The following is a 23,095-nucleotide window of genomic DNA, read 5'->3' as shown; positions in this document are numbered from 1 at the left end:
TCAGGACTATTTTTATTAGGACTTTCAATATTCACAGATGCTTTGGATTTTCTTAAACCACAAATTGAACAAATAAGAAACGTTTGCTATGTTTGAAAATTAGAAACATTAGAGTTCCTAAAGAAATAGCTACTGCCAGACTGAAACTCTGGAAAAATGTATTACAAGAAATAAAGTTAAGGAAGTCTAAGAAGCAAGATAATGCCATAAATGTTATGGCACTATACTATTTATATAGATACTTACCAAGATCCTTAATGAGTGATAATGCTTCCCATGATATAAATGCTCCTCCACCATCATCCATTGCTCCTTGACCCACATCCCAGCTGTCCAGGTGTCCACTTATTAGTACTACCTAATGAAATAAAAATATTTATTTAAAATGCTGAATTAGACAGTTCATCCCAGGGATAAGTATATAGCCTTATTCTTTCACCAGATGTAATTCCAGTAATGTGAACCACAATTACATCAACACTATGATAGTGTAATTGGAATGTGCATTGTGACCATTATTTTGTTCTAATGGGAAATTATGATAAGCAAGAACTTCAAGTGCAAAAGGATATCCATCAACTTGTTATTACTTTTAATACTAAAGATTTGGCTCTACAATCTTTCAGTTAGTGGGTATATACTGTATTGTGAAGGTCACTAACAAGAATGTATTTATACATTCAGTAAGATTGCCTTTATGACTTTGTATGTTTTTATGTATTCTTTTGAATTATTTTTTCTGGATGTTTGTCTTTTGTGTATTATTCAGAGTCACAGGATTTGAGTTGGGCAACCATACAAAACTCATAAGCAGTTCCTAGACATTTGATTTGGTTTGGTCTGTTATGATAAGGTTTAGATTCTGGTGTAGACTCAAGACATGGCAAGATGTTAAATAAGAATATTTATTCCATACCAGGATGGAGTCACTTAAAACAACTGACTTTCCTCAGTCATACGATAGAACAATCACAGTTTTAATTCCAGCGCTTCTTTATTCAACTTCCTTCCCAACAGACTTTTTGCCCTGGGTGCTTTGATCCTGAGATGAGCAACTATTAGATGTTTATAAAAAAAAAATTGACATCTCTTTTCTGAAAAAATCTGGCTCTCAGGTCTTACAAATTTGACATTCTGAATGAAAGTCATGGATGATAAGAGAAGATAGCTGGCATGGAAATTTGCTCATTTACAAAAAGGCAAATGCAATGGCATTTCTGATTTCCCAGAAGGCAAACTGATGAGATCCTTCTCAATCTCCTAATTACGTTTTTTCAACTCTTTCATTCTTTAAGATTATACCTCTCTGGGATCAAAGGACATTCTTAGAAATAAAGCTGATTTGGAAGTTGGTGCTTTTCTGTCCCTTCTCAACTCTTTATATCAATGCCTAAGGATGACACAAACTGAGTGCCCAGAGAGGGCCTGCTTTTGCCCTGGACAAACCTAGAGACTTGGATGATACTTCTGGGAGGAGTTAATTTATCTCCAAATAAGTAAACTTTAACCCAACCAAGATTATAGTATTTCAGCATTTCATAACAACCTCACTTATTCAACACCAAGTAATGAGGGGGACAAAAATCAAAGCAATAACTGCTATGTATATAATCTGGCACAAGTGTAAATTGCTTGAGTTGTTTCATCAAACACAGATGTCAGAAAATGCTTGAAGGTCTTGCAATGAATTATAGGTTAGTTTATAAATGAATAAGAAAAAACTATATTTAAATGAGAAGCAATGTCTTCTTAGCAACAGTGAAATATTGTCGTACTAACACAGCATGATGTTCCCTGGCAACCAAAGTGGCATAAGTATTGCCTGATAGAGAATTATTATTTTTTTTTGTTCCTAGGAAAGGAGTCACACTACTCAGTAGGCAATTTTGAATCAGAAAGTGGTGTGATCTGCCGTGGGATTAGACATGTGTGCCTACAGATTTCAAAATGTTGTTTCCAAGAGAGGAGCAGTTCTAGCAGATTGAGAAACAAAAGAGGAAAAGCTACATTTTTCAGGTTAGGCCAGTGGTAAAATCCAATTTTTTTATATTACCGGTTCTGTGGGCGTGGCTTGGTGGGCGTGGCTTAGTAGGTGTTGCAGGGGAAGGATACTGCAAAATCTCCATTCCCTTCCACACTCCAGGGGAAGAATACTGCAAAATCCCCATTCCCTCCCCACTCCTGGGGGAAGGATATTGCAAAATCTCCATTCCACCCCTTTCTGGGGCCAGCCAGAGGTGGTATTTGCCGGTTCTCCAAACTACTCAAAATTTCCGCTACCAGTTCTCTGAACTGCTCAAAATTTCCGCTACTAGTTCTCCAGAACTTGTCAGAACCTGCTGGATTTCACCCCTGGGTTTGGCCCCTTGTCTTTCTAGCAGCAACCCTCTCTGCTTTGACTGGCTATTCCCTCTAGAGTAGTATTTCTCAATCTTGATAGGTTTCAGATGTGTGGACTGCAACTTCCAGAATTCTCCAGCCAAGCTGGAGTTAGAGTCCATACATCTGAAAGCTTCCAAGGTTGAGAAACACTGATTTAGGTATAATGGTTTCCATGTTCCATACTGAAGCAAATCAAGAGACATTTGACAGTGAGTAGAACAATTGTGGTATTCTATAGAAGTGTTCCTATTTGTTAGTTTTCCAGATTTTCCATTGTCCGAGAGAGGTATTTTTTTGTCCCATGACTTTTCTATCAATGAGCCACTCTGTGGTGCTGAGGATTCTGTAAAAGCTTTTAAGGAGCACAATTCGATATATCAGTAACAAGTACAGCAGGGTAAGCACATAAACTTTGCGCAAATTTTTTTCATTTATCAAGTTTCCAGTTTTCTCTTTGAAGAACTCTAGGGAAGCCAGAAATATACATTTATTTCCTTACTTCTTTATTATTTTTGCCATTCCAATATCTTCTCTGAGCAGATACATAATGTATTCAACAATATTATGGATCAACAAAGGAGAAATTTTAAAACAGCGAGTCTGAGACTGAAATTCTAAACACTTCAGCAGAGAAGGATGTCAGGCATTTCTTTGCCTGACATCAAAGATAAGAGTCTGGCAGTTGAGTGAGCTTTTTTGTAGCACCTTTTACAAGCGGGCATGGGAAATGAGATGAGTATTTTTTTTAAATAGCTATCAACTTCTTTGGAGAACATTTTACAGAACCCGACAGGCAGATACGGGAAGAAGGATTAATTTAGATATGGCTGATCAGATCACCAGGGATTTGAAATAATGCAAAGCAGAAGAACTAACACCATGGAATTCAGTCAGAAAGTTAATATCTCTGGGCTTTGCTTTAAGTGATTTTCCCATGTCTTCAACTATACCTTCCTGAATAGTGCAAGGAAACCAATAATCCAAATCCCTGCAATAATTTGTAGTCTGACATTATTAAAACTCACAAATTTCGACAAATAAGTGTCCTGGATGTTGGATGTTGCAAGATCCAATCTGGGTTAGTCACCAGGATCAGATGTAGTTCTAGGCACTGAGTTTGTTTGTTTTAACAAAAGAATTGATCAATCTTTATTTCTTATCAAGAGCCTCAAGGCAGAATACTTTCCACACCACCGTTTCAAAGTTCAGGGTAGTTATCGCTTCTGGCTTTGCCCCCACAAAAGCTGTGGGACTCAACAAAAGCTCCTGAAGGCCAAGACCAAAAGGTTGGGCTGAGCTGTGGAGGGGTGAATACAGGAAAGGCAATACCATGGACCTGGGTACCCCAAGGCTGGTTTTCCTCTCCTCCCCCTCCCCTTGACTGATTTAAGGATTTTTGCAAGAGAAACAGACTACAGCAGACTCCGCTATGTGGTTGTGTTCTCTCTTAACACCATCGCCCTCTCCTCAAACTAAAAGCTGAACCCAGGTAGCGTAGATAGGGGTCTTCCAAGAACCCCGTTCCCCAGGGGTGATTTTTTTTGGAGAAAGGGATTTAATCACCTGATTTTCCTGTTCTTTCAGATTGAGGTGGGCGTGAGTGCACGACTATCAAAAATTCACCCAAAATTAAGAAACGCAGTAGTTTCAGCTCACCATCTATTCTATAGCATTGAATGGGTCTTTTTGGGATGAAGCAAAACAACCCCCTAATACTTTAGATAAGACTTTCTTTAAAAGTGATTATTTTGGTCCGGAAGAGAAGTGCGAAACCTGGGTTTCGATTCCAAAGTAGCTGCCTTAAAAGGTCTTTTTGGAAGTTGGAGATCTAGGATCTTTTCAAAATATTTTGAGAAGGGCAGGCAAGATGGGGAAAAAACACACCTTCTTGTCTTTGGACATGAATTAGTCCTGAGTGGATGGAGGGGGGGGAAACATATATCAAGATTTGAGCATCCTTTGAGAAATGAAGGGTCGTGAGATGATGGAGAGACAGGGGAAAAAAAATAATTCTCAGCTGAGACGGGAAAAGCAGGAGTGGGGAGATATGACTGAAGAAACCCTTAGAGGGATTTTTGTTTTAATATTTTTTTAAAAAATGGCCGAAAGGAGGAAGTCTGGAGGAAAAATGGAGTTCTAATCCGAAAGGATTGTTTCTTGGAGAAAAGAAACTCGGAAAGTTCTCTGGAAAAAAAAGGAAGATATTGGAGGAGGTGAAGGGGAAGGCCGGGACAGTGTGCTCAAAGGATCTGACGGGGCATCCCGTAACCCATCATGCTTGCCTGGGAAGCCCCTCTGTTTGTCCCCAGCTGCAACCTGATGATGTTCTGTCCCGCTTGGAGTTTGTCGTCCAAGAAGGCCTGGCGATTTTCCTGGGATTTCTTCGGGAACCAGTTGGAGTCTCCCGCGAAGAAGCCATCCTTTTTGGAGACTGCCAAACCACCCAGGTTCATCAGGGTCCTCTGAACGCAGGCCATGTTCTTCCCTTCCCATAAATCCACAGTTTGGAAAACATCCGACGCCAGGATGCCGTACTTCTCAGCCGTGTGTAAGAACTGAGAAATCATTTCCATTTGTTTGAAGGCCATGGTGAAAATGGATCTTGGCTACAGGTCCCTGGCCCTTAGGATACAGGCTGTTGATCAGCAGGCAGAGTGAAAAAAACAAACAAACAGCTGGCTGTCATTTTGCTCCCCTCCCCCCAGATCGGGAAAGTCTAGTATCTGCTGTTTTGTCAAATCTCTTTGCCGGTCCCGTTCTAACCTCTCCAGATTGTTGGAAATGAAAGGAGGGATATTTTTACTTACAAATCTCTTGACTGCAAAGTGCTCATCAATTTTTGGTTGTCTTGCATTCTTCAATGGTGGGAGAGATCCTGGGCTGGTGCCATGGCGCTTCTTTCTTTTCCCCATGCCTTATTAGTCCTTATCAGCCAATACTTTGTCTGTGTTGTGGTCTACTCTGTTACCATCTCCGAAAAATATTATTTAAATAAAAAGGGTCCAATGGGTATACTAAAAATTGATAAAATAAAATATAAACCAGAGGAGCTACTGTAAACACGCTCCGGCAGCAGCAGCAGCCCCGTCCCCCTCCAACAGGCAGAGTACTATGCCATCTTTCAGCCATTTCTAGAAATTGTCTTTACCCAGTTCAGGCTCTCCAATGTCTGGCCCACACTGGGCCCTGATCCATTGGATGTGAATGTGTTCCAGGTCAGGATCGTACTGTCGGTCGATCTTTTGCTGAACCTCCCGACTGAGTCCATAAGTAGGGCCTCGGTTTGCCATGACACTAAGGTGGATGGGTGATGGATTTCCAAAAAAATGTGATCTTCCTCTGGGGAGAGTGGCTGCAAGTGCTGCCAGATTAAGCAAAGCTGTGCCTTACTCTCTAGGCACTGAGTTTAGCCGCTACACTATATGCATCCCATACAGTGAAGGAAAGCCATCCGAGTCTCTGATTTGCACACACACACACGTCATACCAGAATCTTGAACAGAATAATAAGCTAGCACTGATGAAGTTACCTAGTTTGGTAATGAAACGTCTACAGGAAAACTACCAAGCTCAGAGAGCATCAAGAACCTCAGAGTTCAACCCTGAGCTACAAATATTCACTTCTATTGGTACAGAAGAATAAGTAGGGAGGGGGAAAATTGCTTTTGGAAAAGCAATGAAACATTCTATAAAGTGGACATACATACGTGAGTGGGAGGATGAAGAATCACTTTGTTTAGTGTCCTTGTTTTTATTAAATGCAGCTTGTCTGGATGAGAAAATATCACATGACTAGTTAGTGCTTGATAATCACCATAATGTTGACATTTAGGAAATTGAATTAGTCACTGTACATTTGCAATGTACCCAGGATTCAATTTCTCTTTTGTTATGAAGTATAACATCTTTACTACTTATTTAAGGAGAATTGCTCAGTTGTGCAATTGGAGTGCAATTATGTTTCTTGAAAATAGTTTTAATCCCTGGACCCTCTTCTATGAGAGACATAAAATCATTGAATTGCGGGGGGGCGGGCATTTACACTACTGCGTTCAATCCCTACACTGTATGCATCCTATATAGTGAAGGAATGCCAGCCATCTGAGTCATTGATTGCAATGTTTTCAATATTATGAAGGGTTGAGTTTGCAGGGAGGGAGAGAGAGTCCTCTTACATTGAATTTAGAATGCCAGTTTGGTGTAGTGGTTAAGGCATTGTGTTCCTTGGGCAAAGGATAAAGAAGGGCAAAGAAATACAAAATTTGTATACAGAGATTTTCCACATTATTTACAACCCTGTCCCCATCCTCTATGTGTGTGTGCCTTCAAATTAGTGCTAACTCCTGTCAACTGCTAGAGAGGCTTCTGTAGTTTTCTTGACTTCAGATTTCAAAAGTGGTTTGCTATTGCCTCCTTCCTAGGGCTGAGAGAGGGGACCGGCCCAAGGCCTCCCAGGGACTCCGAGCTAAGGTTGGACTAGAAATCATAGTCGCTCTGTTTCTAGCCTGCTGCCTCAACCACTATACCAAACTGGCTTGCTAATATTGTTACTCATTCTCTATAGAGGCTAGTCAGCCCTTTTCACCCTGTGGAGGGTAATGAAGATGGAGGATCCAGCATTATCATTTTCCTTTCCTTCCTTTAAAACTTACATGTTTTAAAAAATGCCTTGAATAGCTAGACTTTATTTAATATTCTCACTATTTTTTAATCATCATTTTTGGAACTCATTTATCAGTTAACAGCATCTAATTAGTTGCATTTATCATTAATTGACTGCTAATTACCAGTTTGCACAAAATTCTCACAGGAAAAATGTATTCCTCACAGCAATCCATAAATATAGTGGGAATATTATAACATCATTTATGTTAATATATTATTTCCTCCCTCCAGATAACTTCATCAAATTTGGAAGTGCTGAGAGAGACACATTAGACAAATTGAAAATTGGATTGGATCACTGGTAGTAAGGAATGCTTAACTGGTCTGCATAATTTTTCTAAGCTATTCAACCATATATATACCTAGAGTGTAAGGCAATATTGTATAACAGCAGCAAAAATATTATAGTAAAAAGTGTTTTATATCTTCTGACTTGGTTACTAAAAATGTATTACAAAAAGATTGTCTTATCCTCTTTGTATATCTCATTTTTCTACCAGTGTCTTAGTAAAAATACTTTTAAACTATGCTGTTGCTTTCATGTGAGAAAATGTATAGTTTATTGTCTGCCCAAACCTAACTAGATTACACCAAACAAATAGAAGCAATAGTACAAGTCATTGGCTGAATTTCTATTATACATGCCAAGAAAGAAATCAAAAGGAAATGTGCAGGAATAATAGTGGGTCTGAATTTTATTATATGGTTTCAACTTGAACTTATTGATTACTATGACAAAAGGTTACCATTTTCTATATAGATATCTATTAAAGAACCTCAAAGGACCTTTCTGTTTTCATGCTGTTATTCATGAGAAAGTACAATAGCTGTCTGCAAAAGTCTCTAGGAACATACTATGACAGATGCAACATAATACCAAACATGTTCCGTGCATCATTTCTCATCATTGAATCCAGTGCCATAAGCAGAAAGAGAAAGCAGAAATACACAGGATCTCTCTTGTTATTAATAAGCACAAACTATCACATATACTACTCTTGCCTTTCCTTTTATGTAAAGATTTTTTGACTTGTGGAAATGCGCAAGTGGGATAAAAGCAAGTCCCAGTTTCAAGGAGATCTTTGCCAAGGGTCATCCCCCCATCCTTGTATTAGTTGAGCAAGGATGCTCATGGATTCAAGGCCACCCCACTTCATGGATCCTATTACTTTTTATTTCAAAGGCAACACATTTTATAAAATCTACTCACTGGGATATAGCCCCCAAAGGCTAAGATTAATTCCTGGCTTTTTGAACAACTCAGATATGCTCATTATTTGCCTGTCCCAAGGAAAGAGTAATTATTTAACAGTTTGAAAGAGATGCAGGGATGCTTTTTAAAGTTGGCTGAAGGTGAAGCTAATGTTATTAAAACAGTTCCATTAAAGGATGGAAATGTTCTTTTATACAGATAAATATTTAGGGCTAATGTCTTGAATGCCATTAAGGAGAAAAATCCACTGTTTCTTCAGGAAGGAATTCTAGAACAGAGTTTTTCAAACTGTGTTCTGTAGAACTCTAGAATTTTACAATAATTTGATGGCATCAAATACCTACTGATAGGACTTCCATGTCCCACAGAAACATATTTCTATGATGTTCAGTTGCATGGAGTTGGAGTGGGATAGTAAAACAGAAAAACTCAATATTTGGGCATTTCTAAACAGCAAAGACTGACATATCCTGGTCCACATTTTATATTATCAAGTTTCAGTAGGTCTGAAGTTCTGAAATCCATATTTCTATTGGGAGTAGCAAGGGTAAAAGGAAAAAAAAGACCTAATTTTCAGCAACAGTTTCAAGTGTTACAAGTGGAAGAAAATGTTATCAGCCTTGGCAAGCAAAGTGAACAGGTGTGACTAGGATGAAAATGAGTTTAAAATAGTTATGTGAGAAGCTATTTTATTTCTTTTCAACAATGCCTAAAACGCTTTGAAATGGAATAACCTAAAACCATGAAATGCCCTTTTGTGCAAGAAAAAGAAAAGGTTCCTACATGAAAATTCAATTTAAAAAGTGATGTGGAAAATAGGAAACTCCAGAAAGCAAAATAAATAAATAAATACAGTAACTGAGTCATTCTATACAATAGGAAAAGGCAGATGTCACAGTCCTGTAGAGACTGAACACTTTTGGACAAAATTGTTAGGCTTCATCTTATAACAGATAACAAGATAAAAGGGACTATATTTGGAAGTTCATCTATCTGAGAACCTGTTACCCAAATTGTTCATAAACACTACCGTGTTTCCCCGAAAATAAGACCTTGTCTTATATTTTTTTGAACCCCAAAATAAGCGCTTGGCCTTATTTTCGGGGAGGCCTTATTATTTTGGCGTGCATGGAGCAAGATGGGGCTCCTCTTGCCATCTTACCTGATTTCCAGTTCTGCGTTTAAATATTTTCGGGGAGGGCTTATTTTCAGGGGGAGGCTTATTTTAGCATACTATGCACTCAAAAGCCCGGTTGGGCTTATTATCAGGGGATCTCTTATTTTCAGGGAAACAGGGTATATACTTCTAAGGGCTGTAAACACTCAACTGCAATAACATATATATCACCAACCTTCTTAGATTATTTAGAAAATATCTAAAGCCCTGGCTCTGCCATCTTGCTTGGGGATCATAGAGCTATACACAACCATGGGACTGCTTAGTGCCTCCCATCCTTTAGTTAACTTGCAATGTCACGTTTTTAATTATTCTTGCCCTAGTTTATATTTTTATATTTAGTTTTTATGTTTTTAACATTTTATATATTTTTAACATTTCATCTGTATACCTGCCTGGGTCCCTCAGTGAGGGAGATGGCCAATTTCTAAATGTGACTGATAAATAAATAAATAAAATGCCAGTAAATAAACGCCTGAATTCATCAGCAAATCTCTTAGCCAGTTCACTAAAATATCTTTAGCATTGCCTCTCCAAATATCATAAGATTTCAAGCAAGATGCTAAAAGATCAATAGATTTGAACAATCCTGTGTAAGATGGTTGCCCTTTGAGAATTAATTATTTAAAAAGTAATTTAGTTAAGTAAATTGATACATTTCTGGGAAACTGGAAATTATCAGCCTATAGGCATGACAGTGCTGGCCTTATATATTCATAGCTTTGAAGATTGCTTAGAAACTTTGATTAGTTGCCAAAACAGCTGTAAAATTGATATCTATTTTCCTGGTTCAGAAAAATAATGGCAGGTTACTGATTTATCATTTCAACTCTTATCGCATGGCTATGCTAAAGAATGAAATAAAACACAAAATCGTCCTATTACTAATTTTACTGACCAACACTTATAACCTGGTTGCCTGATTAGACTAAATTCGTAATTTAAAATTTTTAGCTAGCCAGTTCTATATACAAACTCCAGCATCACAGGGCTTGAAGGGCTGAGGGCTTGAAACTATTCTGTTTCCGTAAGAAAGATCAATCAAATATGAATGTGTATTATGCATAGATTGTTATGATGGACACCTTTTTTCTCTTACGTGAAATATTGGCCTACATGCTTTTCTGTTGCTTTATAAATTGTTGCTTTAGCATTTCTAATTACATTGACAGCCTCTTGGTAAAAGAATAGCATAGGGCAGCAATTATTTCTGTCAGAAAAGATAAAAAAGGTTCTATATTCAGTAGTGTCTATGTTTATGTGTGTAAGAGATGAAGTGGGTTTTCCCACTTCTACGACTACTTCCTTCTCTCATCACCACATGGAAGATTTAAGCCCATTATGATATACTGTAATCCAAATGCATTTTCTCAATCAGCGCAATTGAAATTACTTATGTTATTACAACTAAAAGGAGACACAATCACAAAATACATGTAACGTATAGTTAAATTTTACCAGAACGAAGAAATGAGAAAACCAACAAAGTGCCAAGGGATTAATCTGTGCCCACTGAAGCATGCAACTGTGTGTACAGGAAGAGATTCAATGTATAATACAACTCCTCTTGTGTATTCAACATCATGTCTTTTTCCAATTGTCCTATACTACTATTTCCTGTCCTGTATGCTTTACTTGCTAATGATGCATCCTCAGGTAGATTATTAAATATAATATTTGGTATTTTCTAAGAATAAGAGTTATTTCCCATCTTCTTTTCAGTAACAACAAAACTGCATATTTCTTTAGCAACTGAGAAAAGCACCTAAAATAGAGGTTGGTGACTTTTTTTTCTTCCATCATAGCAAAGCTATCAGTGGAGAGGGCCAGAGCCAAAACTGATGGAAACCTTTTCTGTCTTCCAGCTCATTCATCTACTTTTTTTTTTTCCCTACTCAAGGAAAGAGAAACAATTCCAGCGAAAGACAAGTCCTCTTGCTACAATACTCTGCACTGATTTCCTGTTCAACACTCCTGAATTAAGATGATGAAAAGTACATCACCAATTATATTTGCCATATGGCAATATCACAAATAAAATGTTTTTAAAAAGAAAAATATGCAAGATAATTCTGCATTTGCTCTTGAATATAATGTCTCCTGCCATGTTTATTCTGCCTATCTTTGCTTTTCTGCATATCTAATGTACAAATACCACTTTATAATGCCACACTTGGAATACTGCATCAAGTTTTGGTCACCACGATATAAAAAAGATGTTGAGACTCTAGAAAAAGTGCAGAGAAGAGCAGCAAAGATGATTAGGGGATTGGAGGCTAAAACATATAAAGAATGATTGCTGGAATTGGGTATGTCTAGTTTAATGAAAAGAAGAACTGGAGCGACATGCTAGCAGTGTTCCAATATCTCAGGGGTTGCCACAAAAAGAGGGAGTCAAGCTATTCTCCAAAGCACCTGAAGGCAGGACAAGAAATAATGGATGGAAACTAATCAAGGAGAGAAGCAACCTAGGATTAAGAAGAAATTTCCTAAAAATTAGAACAATTAATCAGCGGAAAAACTTGCCTCCAGAAGTTGTAAATGCTCCAACACTGGAAGTTTTTAAGATGAGATTGGACAACCATTTTTCTGAAGTGGTATAGGATTTTCTGCCTGAGCAATAGGTTGGAAGACCTCCAAGGTCCCTTCCAATTTTCAACTCTGTTATTCTATTCTAAATCTTTATATATGGTTTTCCCATATAAACACCTTTTGTACACAACTTCCCCAAATGTACACATTTTTGTGCAACTCTGAGTTTGCAAATATTTTCACAGTACCAATATTTTTGATAGGATAATGGTTTTGAAATGAGCAGCCTCAGATTTGAATTTTCTGCTTTTTTGTTGTTTACAGGGAATGTTTTGTCTTCCTTTCCCAAAAAAGCTTGGGCATACATATCAGAAATAATTGTTTTGAATTCGTAGCAATTCTGGGGATACAGTTAATCCTTAGGGGACCAGTTATAGAAGCTGTTAAGCATAAGCACATGGACACAAGGACAACATGCCATCCATATGATTAAAAAATTCTTATATTGTTGTTCACATCTATAGAAAATGAAGAATACTACCCTACAGATGTTAAGAAGTAATTGGTGTAATATACTGGAACTTCTAAACTGAGTTGGGGGGTTGCATGTGTGGGATGTTTATAGCACTATTAAGTCGTGGGAAAAAAGCCCACTAAATAAAGAGCCAAAAGATTTGGAGATAATGCAAACAAATATGGTCTACTGGCATGCATAAATCTAAGAGAACATAGGACCTCATGTTAAAGAAATGCTGAAGAGCCCAAATTATATGCTCTTACAAGGAAATGCAATAAGTTACAACGGTAATGTAAACTATTATGTGACACTTAGGCCAAGAATGCTACATCAGATAAGTTGAGGGGGTGACCTTACTATGGGGGTTGCCCTGGTGCCTTCAAATTCGGCATGTCCATTGATGGCGCTTCCTCTGTTCTTCCTTTCTGATACTAACACTAGCTAACATAAACACTTGTACTTTATTACTTTCATTAAGTGACCCTTTCACACTTATAAAAAAGACAACTGTCTGCTTTATGTTAGCAGTCCCTTTTCTCGTCAGGGCTATCCATCCTCATACTTTCAATTCTTTCTTCAATTTTCCTGTTTACAACAGCCATTTTCTCAGGAAGGTAACCAAGCAAAATTTGCCAAATTTCTTTTTAATCTCCACCAGTCCCAGTCTAAATGTTCAAATTATACCATGCAAAAATAGCGCTGTGTATTTTGCAAGATAGGGAATCTGCTCATACATCAAGCGCACATATTGAATATAGGATTAAATGGACTGCATGCGCTTACAAAAATGCCAAATGTTTTTTTTTCAGAAATACAGCTATGCATTTCCGAAATGAGATGAGCGTGTGCAGGGAGAAAGAATTTATTGGAAAGAGACCATATCATAAACAAAGAGGCTTCTTTTGATATCACTGTGTGATAAATGATTAAAGACCAAGCAACAGTCTAACTGAAAAAAAAGTCATCCTTTTAAGGGGGGGAAAAAAACCCAGACAATTGGAGATATAAAGAGCAAGTCAGAGATATAAAGAGACTAGGTAAGCCAACTCAGAGAGTTTGCCACAACAGATGCCATTTTGTTTGCCTACAAATGGATATCTATTCCATCCCAGGTCTAATTCATTACTTACATTCCACATAACCAATTAGCAAGCCTGAAGATATTCTCTAACCAACAATGGATAGAGAGAAATAGTATGTTCTTTTATATCCCATTCTCACTCTTCTTTTTTTAGTTCTTGAGAAGTCAGAAGGAAACTAGGCATTTTACTCCCAAAACACAAAAAAGCCAACCCCCTCTTCCAGCTACAGTATGTTAAAAGGATGCTGAATCATTCTGCTGGCAGACAAAATGAGAGGCTGAAAAGATTCAATCGTCATATTAAAATGGCTGTCAAACCCATGTGAAGAATGCATACTTATTGTAAGCCTGCTTAAATTTAGAGGGATATCTAGCAAAAGAGCCATCCATAGTACTCTTAATTTAAGCAGGCCCCAAACACATCACCATAGAAATATAAACATTAGGAAAGGAGGAAACAATGGAATAATACTAATAAATCAAAAGGCAGATTGTGATAGGCTGTTAAATCAAAAGAAAAGTTTATCAGTGTTGATGGGAACATAGGGTCCTTCCTTCCCCACCCCTATAAACTGGGGTTCTCTGAATTTTGGGGAGAGGGGATGGAATAATTTCAGTTTAAGACAAAAATGGCTTAATAACCCTGACTTTTTTTAAAAAAAATCATCATTTGCAAGCTCTTATGAATTCTCTGGAGCCACCACAAACCAAAAAGTAAAGCACCTGGGAGTCAGCTGGAATTTTAAAACCACAGTTTCATTATGCTTAAAAAAAAAAAACAACCTTGGTGACAGAACACGTAATGCTGAAATATATAAATCACCAAGAAGTCAAAACAAATAATTTCCTTTGATTCATTTCCTTGACAGCTATCCCTGATGGACTGTCACTCCCACTCTCCCTTTTAAAGGTTTTCAGAATTGGAGTCCCATATTGTGAACAGCTTTCAGGCACCCGAAAAAAGTGAAATATCAACCCTCAAGTCTGTTTTGAACACCAGGCCTCAAGTCACTGATGTGGAGAGCTTTGGCAATTGTACAAAACCCATGCAGAATGGGTGCAGTCTAAACAGGTTAGGTCTTTGGTTTCTGTTTCTGAACCACTGAATTTGGAAGTAAATTATATCAACCTTGCTCAAAAAAACATGCTCAACATGTTTTTAATGTTTTTAATTCTTAAATGTTTTTTATAATGATTTTAAATGCATTGTGAGCCGCCCTGAGTCTTCGGAGAGGGGCGGTATACAAATTGAATTAATAAATAATAAATAAATAATAAAATATCACCAATAGCTCAAACGTGATTAAGAAGCCTCATTTTCTTTCATCTGAAGTAGCACAGAAAGCCATTTCAGTATAACTGCTGTTTACCAATGATCTATACTTGGAAAAGCACAGTAGCTACACAGTAATTGTATTCTTAAACTACAGAGAAAGTTGTGGGTTTTGTTTTTATTTTTTGCAACAGATGAACAGCAGGATATTGAGACTTGATTCAGGGTTCAATGATTCAGTGCTCAGTGTTCATGATAAATGATGCAGAATTTAGTCATCATTAGGAATCCTAGCATGTCTGGCTATGTTCACATAATACACTGAACTGCAGACAAACTGATTGCATATATGTATGTTGTACAAATCCAACGGACTCCTGCAGTCTCAGGACCCTTGTGGTTTTGGATTACTCTCCAAATTACAATATCCAAGTTCACAAGGAGGAGGGAGGAAATGGTTCCAGGTTGAGAGTCAAAAGGCCTGGATCCTCTCATTCTGCACATAACATGTGGCCATTACCATCAAAAACCATCCTGATAGCCTCCATTTATTTATTGAATGCTTTTTTAAAGGGAGTTTAACTGTCACCACATCCTGAGAAATGTGGGAGCAGTGGGCTCATTTCCGAGTTTTAAGTCTATACAGAGAACTTTCTCCCAAAAATGGCTATATGCAGGATTTGCTCCTTCATAAAATGCATCTACTTTTTTTCTATATCATGCATTATGCCAGTAGTGCCAATCTCACTCTTGATTTGCTTTCTCTCTCCGGTTAAGATCTTAAAACACTGTGATTTTACCTCCATCAAGGAAGGTTTCAATGGTCTAACTATTTTGCATGACAATTTCTGCACCACAGCCAACATAAAAGCACCTTTCTTAAGGTGTGATAGACAGAACTGGACATCCTATTTACAAGTATTGTCACACCAAAATGTAGATAATAAATTAGACTTAGGAAGGTCTCAACTTCCAATGAGAGAAAGGACAAGAATATTTCTGGATATCACTTTGAAAAAAAAGATTATAGAGTTCACAAAGTCCAAAAAAGCTTAAGACAAGAATTATTTTTCACATAGAAGGTAAGTGATCTGTATGCCCTTAGGTGTTGACAGGTTTCACCTAAAACAAAATGTGACATTAATTTGGAAGTTCTTTTGTCCTCAGGAAACAAAAAATCAACAAATGTCAAAACATTATGACAAGCTCAATAAATTCCCTCTCAGGAGAGAACTACATGTATCTTTTCTTTCTATGTTACTTAACTGAAGGAATATAATGTTCATATTACTTGTTGTCACTAATTTTCTAAAAACCAAACACTCCTGATTGTTAGACATTGGCATTGCAGTATGAATGAGTAGTCAAAGCTGTTTTAGAACCCCCTTGGTTATAATTACTAGCTAGCTATCAGCCTACCATATTGGCTAGAATTGTCTAGCTGTAGACAATACATTTGAAGGACCCCAAATAGGGAAGTCTAGCCCTACTCCTATATTAAATTCCTTGTTTACTTGAGTGCATAGTATATACATTAAGTCATATGGATCTTAGTGTTATTGAAATTCATGAAACCTTTGCCCCCATGTAAAAATGCTCATTTTTCCACTGAATGAGTTACTATATCTTTTACTAGATTACATCCAAATCTAACATTACCTTCATTGAATTTTCTACTTTTAACTATTCTCACTTTTATCCTTTCTATCCTCAATTTCTTTTTGAGGTCCATTTACTGCAAAAACTGGTTATACTGCATTCCTAAATAAGTGATTTGTTAGACATGGTGAAATAGTTTTTGCTACTGAAAATCTATAAATTCCATATAAAATACAGTAATAATATGAAGAAGAAAAGGAAACATAATGAATAAGGCGGGGAAAAGTACCCCAAGATCTGCTTTTTGATCCTTTTAAGAAAAAGGTAGTTTGTTATCAGTTAAAGCAATAAAAACTGAATAGAATAATTCCAGGTAATTAAAATTAATGTAATATGTACTTGAGTTTTGTTTTTATAAGACATTATACAATAGTCTTATATTTAGTGTAGGTTAGACATCATTTCAAATTTAGTTTATTTTTTAAATTTAAGATTAGCAGAAACTACCAAGACCAACCATTAACAATTCAATCCATTGCATATCAATTTGCATATCTTATTGAATTCTGTGAGATTTAAGATCACGTTGCTGTTTTGATTTATCATACCGTAATATTTACCCTTACTCCAGGGGTGAAATGTAAAATTTGTTACTACCGGTTCTGTGGGCGTGGCTTGGGGGGTAATGTGACTGGGTGGGCGTGGCCAACTTTTTTTTTTTTAACTTTTCAAAGCATTTTTTCTAATGCTTTGAAAAGCGTCTGCCGATCAGGCAACTCAGCTGGGATCGTCAGAGGGGCTTTTTTAAGCCTCTCTGCTTAAAAAAGCCTCTCCCAGGGGCTTTTTTAAAAAAGCCACTCCCAGCTGAGCCACACGATCATCAGAGGCTTTTTTTTTTAATTTTTAAAAGCATGTTTTCGTCGGAAGAGGTTGTAGAAAAAATGCTTTTAAAAGTAAAAAAAAAAAAAAGCCTCTGATGATCGTGCAGCTCAGCTGGGCATGGTGGGAGGGGGCACAGGGATTTTTGCTACCAGTTCTCCGAACCACCCGCCACCATCGCTACCAGATCAGGTGATCTGGTCTGAACTGGGAACATTTCACCCCTGCCTTACTCCAATGTATATTTCCTAGCACTTGGATACAAAAAAAAAATGTACATATCTGAATCATGGGATCATAGAACTTAAAGTGATCTTAAAGTCATCTATCCAGCCCCTGGCTCTCTATGGTCCACTATGATACCCTGATAGAAAACCATTCAGAGTCTATTTGAAGACCTCATAGGAGAAAGGAGAACTCACAGCATCATATAGCAGTATGTTCCACTGGCTGAGATGTTGTACAATAACTCTCAAAGATGGTTTTTCAAAATGCAACTGGACTGTTTTTTCCTTGAGGAAGAAGAAGAAAATTTTTCACTTCTCATCCAAGAAGCTTCATCAGTTCACTTGTGAGAAGGTCTAGGATGAGAAGTGAAATGTTTTCTTCTTCTTCCTCAAGGAAAAAACAGTCCAGTTGCCTTTTGAAAAAGCACCTTTGAGACAACTATGACCTAGATGGCTAACAATATCCACAGACACTTGTACAATAAGGAAGTTCCTTCTGATGACTAGGTAGAACCTGCTTCATCTTTGCAACCATTTGTTCAAATCCCACCTCCTGCACCAATACATCTATTCCATCTTGTATATCAGGTGTTTACATATTGTAACTTAATCATAGTTATCATAAATACATAAATCATATCTATTATATTAATATTTCATTTTTTGAAAGGTCCAAGACAACTTACAAATCAGTATAAAAGTCAATAATGTAAAGAAACCCATCATCATCTTCAAATACTTTTGCAGAAACATTAATCAAAAAAATCAAAACCTCAGCAGGATAAATATTCTCAACACTCTAAACTGAGACTATCATAAATTCAAGAATCCCAAAAGTCTGTTTTAATGCTCTGGCTTAGTTTACATAGCAAACTTTGCTTGCTTGTCATGGCTGTTTATAAGACTTGGTTTATAGTTTAGTATGTGTATGAATCAGTCAACTCTGATTTAGACAACAAAATATAATTTAAGAATTCTACGGATTAGCCTAATGTATGAGTATCTATTAAAATACTGAAAACAAAGCCTACTTTAAAAACAAACAAACAGAATTTCATTCAACTGAAGAAGCTTCTTGGATGAGCAGTAAAAGGACTTTAAAGAAAACCAGAAAGTCCGGGTGAAAAAACACCATGGAACCTGAATGACTGAGAATCTCCATAGACAGAATTTCATCCAATTTTCCATAATGTTACAAGTAGTCACCCAATAATTCTGGTAACAGAGAAACAGAGGAAGTCATAGGCAAATAGTGTATTTATATAAGACCAAATTGTTTATTATTAGCATTTTCCTATAAGTTGTTGCTTACATATCAAGCAACATTCCCTCAAAAGCCTGATGAGGAAGAACCATGTTGATTAGAAAAAGAAATGACACATGAAGATTTATAAAATGATGCATGTTACAAAGAAGGAAGTTTTTCTTCCCTCTTTTGAAATGTAACATCTGGTGATCATCCAACAAAACTGAATGGTGGGAAAATAAGAAAAGAAAAGTCCACAAGTCGTAAAGTTGCCAAGGTTGGAGATCCCTGATATATATCACTTGCAATTTATCGTTTTCCATGTTTCTCTTAACATTTGATTAGACTAGATTAAAATTAATAACTGAATTTGTAGAACCTCCTTGAAGTTGCCCAAGAACACATTTAATTATAAGAAAATGAGACTTGAACAAGAAGAAATCTGAGATATTTACACTTGTTTTTCATATAAACTGCTGCGTAATAGGAACTGGCATAGAACCTGTTCATATGGATTAAGAATTGAAAGCAAATTTCTTTCAGTTCTTCAAACACACCAAATCTTTTAAAAACTGGAATGTTAGTAATTACTTCCAAAGCATCTGAACCTTCATGAAATAGATAACTTTGAGATTTGGAGGATCAGTTGAGGAAGACACCAATGCATTTATTCACTGAAAAAGGAAGTGATCTTCAAATTTAGCTTGACTCCTGATAACTTCATGGACACTTTTTACAGTATATAGGTTTTTGGTCAAACATTTTACAAATGGCTTGCTGTTGGTTTCACCTACGGTATTTTACAGACTTCCCACCTAGTTTACTTCTGTACTATTTCTTGGAGGATTCCCATCCAAGGATTAGCCAAAGTCAATCCTTCTTAAATTCAGAATACAAACAGCGCTATCCAGGGATTACCAACTGCAGAACTGAGTCAATATTTTCTTTAGGATGCTGTCTTAGACATACGTACCTGACACTTTGGGATTTTTTTTTAATACAACAAAGCATACTTCTCAGTAAATATGCCTAGTTTCTATTGCAATTGACTCACATGTACTTTTAAGAGAATCCTATAATTTATTTCAAAATGCAATTTAATGAGTTTGATCATATCCGTAGAGATGCTTCTATGAAAATATTTGGAAAAAGTGGTCAGCACTTGAGTGTCACTTAGGTGAGATGGGCGGTGTACAAATTTGATAAATGAAATAATAATTGAATGAATAAAAACAAATTGAAATTCAGCTCTATGATAATCTAGGAACTAGATTTATAGATATCCTCTGGCAAAGGATGGGAAACAGTTTGAATCTGTAAGGGATTGACCCTTAAGGGTCATTTGAGATCTTCCAAATATGATCCATTGCTTTTAATGGGTAGAAGGTGGCTCCTATACAATGGAACATGAATAAGAGGATTAAGCATGTAGAACACCATGTTTGCATCATTCCCTAGAAGTTTCATCAGCTCTCCTTATATTAGAATCAGATATACTAATAAATTCAAGTAATTGATCTAGTGATAGTGACCAAGTTCATACAGTTTAATCCCCATTCTCTTTCTCATAACTCCTATATTGGTGTCCCAGTACTTCAGCTGTGTGTTTTTTCCTGCCATTTCTGTTAGATGGTGGATGCTTAAGGCTAAAATCCCAGGAAACCTAATAATCCTATTATGAGAGATGAAATTGATCAGACCAATAGTAATATCATATTGCAGGCACCTATTGAATATGGCATTTCTCTTTCTTTCTTTCTTTCTTTCTTTCTTTCTTTCTTTCTTTCTTTCTTTCTTTCTTTCTTTCCTTCCTTCCTTCCTTCCTTCCTTCCTTCCTTCCTTCCCTCTCTCTCTCTCTCTCTTTCTGACTAAGATGACTCTTCTCCAACTTTGACAAAAATAGCAAATCTCTCTCTCAACTAAGAATGGAGAAGTTGTTTCCGTTGCATGTCACTGCCAAACTTTCTGGAACTTAGACAGCCATTCAGTTGTGTTTAGATGAATGTTATTTTCCTGTGATCTTGTTTTAATTCATTTTAAAAATGTTTTTAACATTGTTTAAATGGTTGGTTTTATGCCGCCCAAAGTCACGTTCAGTAAAATGGGTGGCTATATACAGCTAAATGTGTTTAATAAACAGACAGAATTCCTAGATGCGGCTTCAGTTCCATATGGAAGGCAAGCTGAGCTTCTGCTGATCAGACAATGGCACTGCTTGGTGCTTCACACAACACCACAGCAAGAGGGAAGTGTGACCTGCCAAAATAGAAAGTACCCAACTATCCATCAACTGCTCAGAAAAGGAATCAATTTGTTTCCCATGCAGGTTTGGTCATGCTCACATAGGAAACCACGCATTCACAATATAGTTCCTCAATCCATGGTACATAGTTCTCACGGTAAACAACCTGAGTGTTAGAGGAACATATTACAAAAAAAGTGTATATTTATGAAAGAACCATGCAAAATACTTCCTATATTAAGGAAGTATTTCAAGAAAATCGATGGGTTCCCTTCCCCCCCCCATTTAAACTATAGTGCAAAGGGGAAGAGTAACCTCTCTTTCCCTGTGTTTACTAGTTCAGTGCACAGACATTAGCTGAATTGCAATGATGTATTTTTGGTTTCTATTTTAACCCCCAGAAGGCTAGGGCCTTTCAAAAATATACAAATCAGCAATTTTTTTGAAATATCATTAGCATTTAATGCATAATCAGTTCTACCTAATGGATCTGCAATTAACTTCAGCAATTAACTTCTTATTGCAGAAAATTAATTTTCAGTATGGGCAAAAAGTAACATCTTCCTTCCTTCCTTCCTTCCTTCCTTCCTTCCTTCCTTCCTTCCTTCCTTCCTTCTTTCCTTCCTTCCTTCTTCCCCTCCCCTCCCCTCCCCTCTCCTTTCCTTTCCTTCTCATGTTTTCTTTCTTTTTTCTCATTGACACAGAACCGGAGAAACAATAGTTACTATTTCTTTATATATTTTTTTGGTAGCCCACCCAAAAGTATCATAAATAATATTTTGGTTTTTTCCCTCATTATTAGAGCAAAATGATTGCCCATTTTTTTTAAAACTGAGTTTAAAGAATTTCCCTTTCGTAAGAGTTGTAAAAAAAACTAAAGGAATGCACTTTTTGTATAACTACACCCAGAAGCCTTTAGGACTGCAGCAGGTGAAGTGTAAAAGAAAAGATAATGCCATCCATTGCTGTTAATACGATGTGACAACTGTCAAGCTGCATTGCCTACAATAAAGTCACTATGAAGTGATATAAATCAACATCATTTGCCACTAACTATGGAAACTTTTTCTGCCATTCTCTTTTCAGGAAAGCAACATTCATGCTTCAATATATTTGGGAGGGAAATCCACTGCCGTGATTTCACCGACAGCAGCTGCATTTATATATTTTTGGTTTAAACTCAGGATTTCTCAAATGTTGTAGGAAAACTTTTTTGGGGGGACCGTGAGTGTCTCCTGCAAGATCTCTAAGCATATACCCTGTTTCCCTGAAAATAAGAGATCCCCTGATAATAAGCCCAACCGGGCTTTTGAGTGCATAGTATGCTAAAATAAGCTTCCCCCCGAAAATAAGCCCTCCCCAAAAATATTTAAACACAGAGCTGGAAATCAGTAAGACAGCAAGAGGAGCCCCATCTTGCTCTATGCGCCCCAAAATAATAAGACCTCCCCAAAAATAAGGCCAAGTGCTTATTTCGGGGTTCAAAAAAATAAGACAGGGTCTTATTTTCGGGGAAACACGATAGCTTTAACCTATTGTGCAACACATATAGATGATTCCACATCCAATTTTCACTCCCTTGTTGGATCTGCTACAAGGCACTCAGCATTCCCAATGACTGCCCTACCATTGTGCATGAGATTATTACAGCTGTTGCAAACAGCTTTTTCTTTACTGAGACCTTTGTAGCATTGGCTAAAACATTTTGCTGTCTGCCTTGGACAGGCAAATGATTTGGCCAAAGTTTGTCCTACACTTCTGGTTGCTGTCCTTTCTTTTCATTACCTGCTGCCAAAGGGGCTAGATCAGGGGTGTCAAACTCAGGGGTGCTTAGATCTGGCCTGTGGGGCTGCTCTGGAAACAGCGAAGGACTGGCCCGCAGTGCCTCTGCCAGCAAAAACAGAGCTGGGGGGCTGTGTGCAGCCTCCCCTGAGCTCTGTTTGGCCACAACAGCCTCTTACAGCCCTCTGCCAGCAAAAATGGGGGGGGCACACATGTTCCCCCCGAGCTTCATTTTTGGCCATGATGGCCTCCTGCAGCCCTCTGCCAGTGAAAATGGAGC

The 23,095-nt window shown here is 37.3% G+C and overlaps 1 protein-coding gene, 1 long non-coding RNA gene and 1 pseudogene across 5 annotated transcripts in view; 1 reads left to right on the top strand and 2 right to left on the bottom strand.

Annotated features, from left to right (window-relative positions):
* The window catches only part of CPQ (carboxypeptidase Q), a 147,958-nt gene that overhangs the window by 57,572 nt on the left and 67,291 nt on the right, over positions 1 to 23,095 (bottom strand). For all 3 annotated transcript variants that reach the window (XM_034422486.3, XM_087891368.1, XM_034422488.3), the window contains exon 5: positions 247 to 358. In XM_034422486.3, the coding sequence (XP_034278377.2) occupies positions 247 to 358 (112 nt within the window). The remainder of the gene's footprint in view (positions 1 to 246; positions 359 to 23,095) is intronic.
* On the bottom strand, positions 698 to 5,828 carry LOC117668526 (transgelin-2-like; annotated as a pseudogene). Its single transcript, XR_015733609.1, has 2 exons — positions 5,491 to 5,828; positions 698 to 5,038 (listed from the first exon to the last, which is right to left on the bottom strand). The product of XR_015733609.1 is annotated as a transgelin-2-like (transcript).
* Positions 8,720 to 11,489, top strand: LOC117668527 (uncharacterized). Its single transcript, XR_004592305.3, has 3 exons — positions 8,720 to 8,900; positions 11,160 to 11,213; positions 11,338 to 11,489. It is a non-coding gene; the product is annotated as an uncharacterized LOC117668527 (long non-coding RNA).

This window comes from Pantherophis guttatus, chromosome 3, assembly GCF_059756535.1.
Source record: "Pantherophis guttatus breed Tessera chromosome 3, ASM5975653v1, whole genome shotgun sequence".
In the NCBI taxonomy this organism is placed as follows: Eukaryota; Metazoa; Chordata; class Lepidosauria; order Squamata; family Colubridae; genus Pantherophis; species Pantherophis guttatus.
The sequence above is the reverse complement of the archived record's forward strand: the minus strand, read 5'-3'. Positions and strand labels throughout refer to the sequence as shown.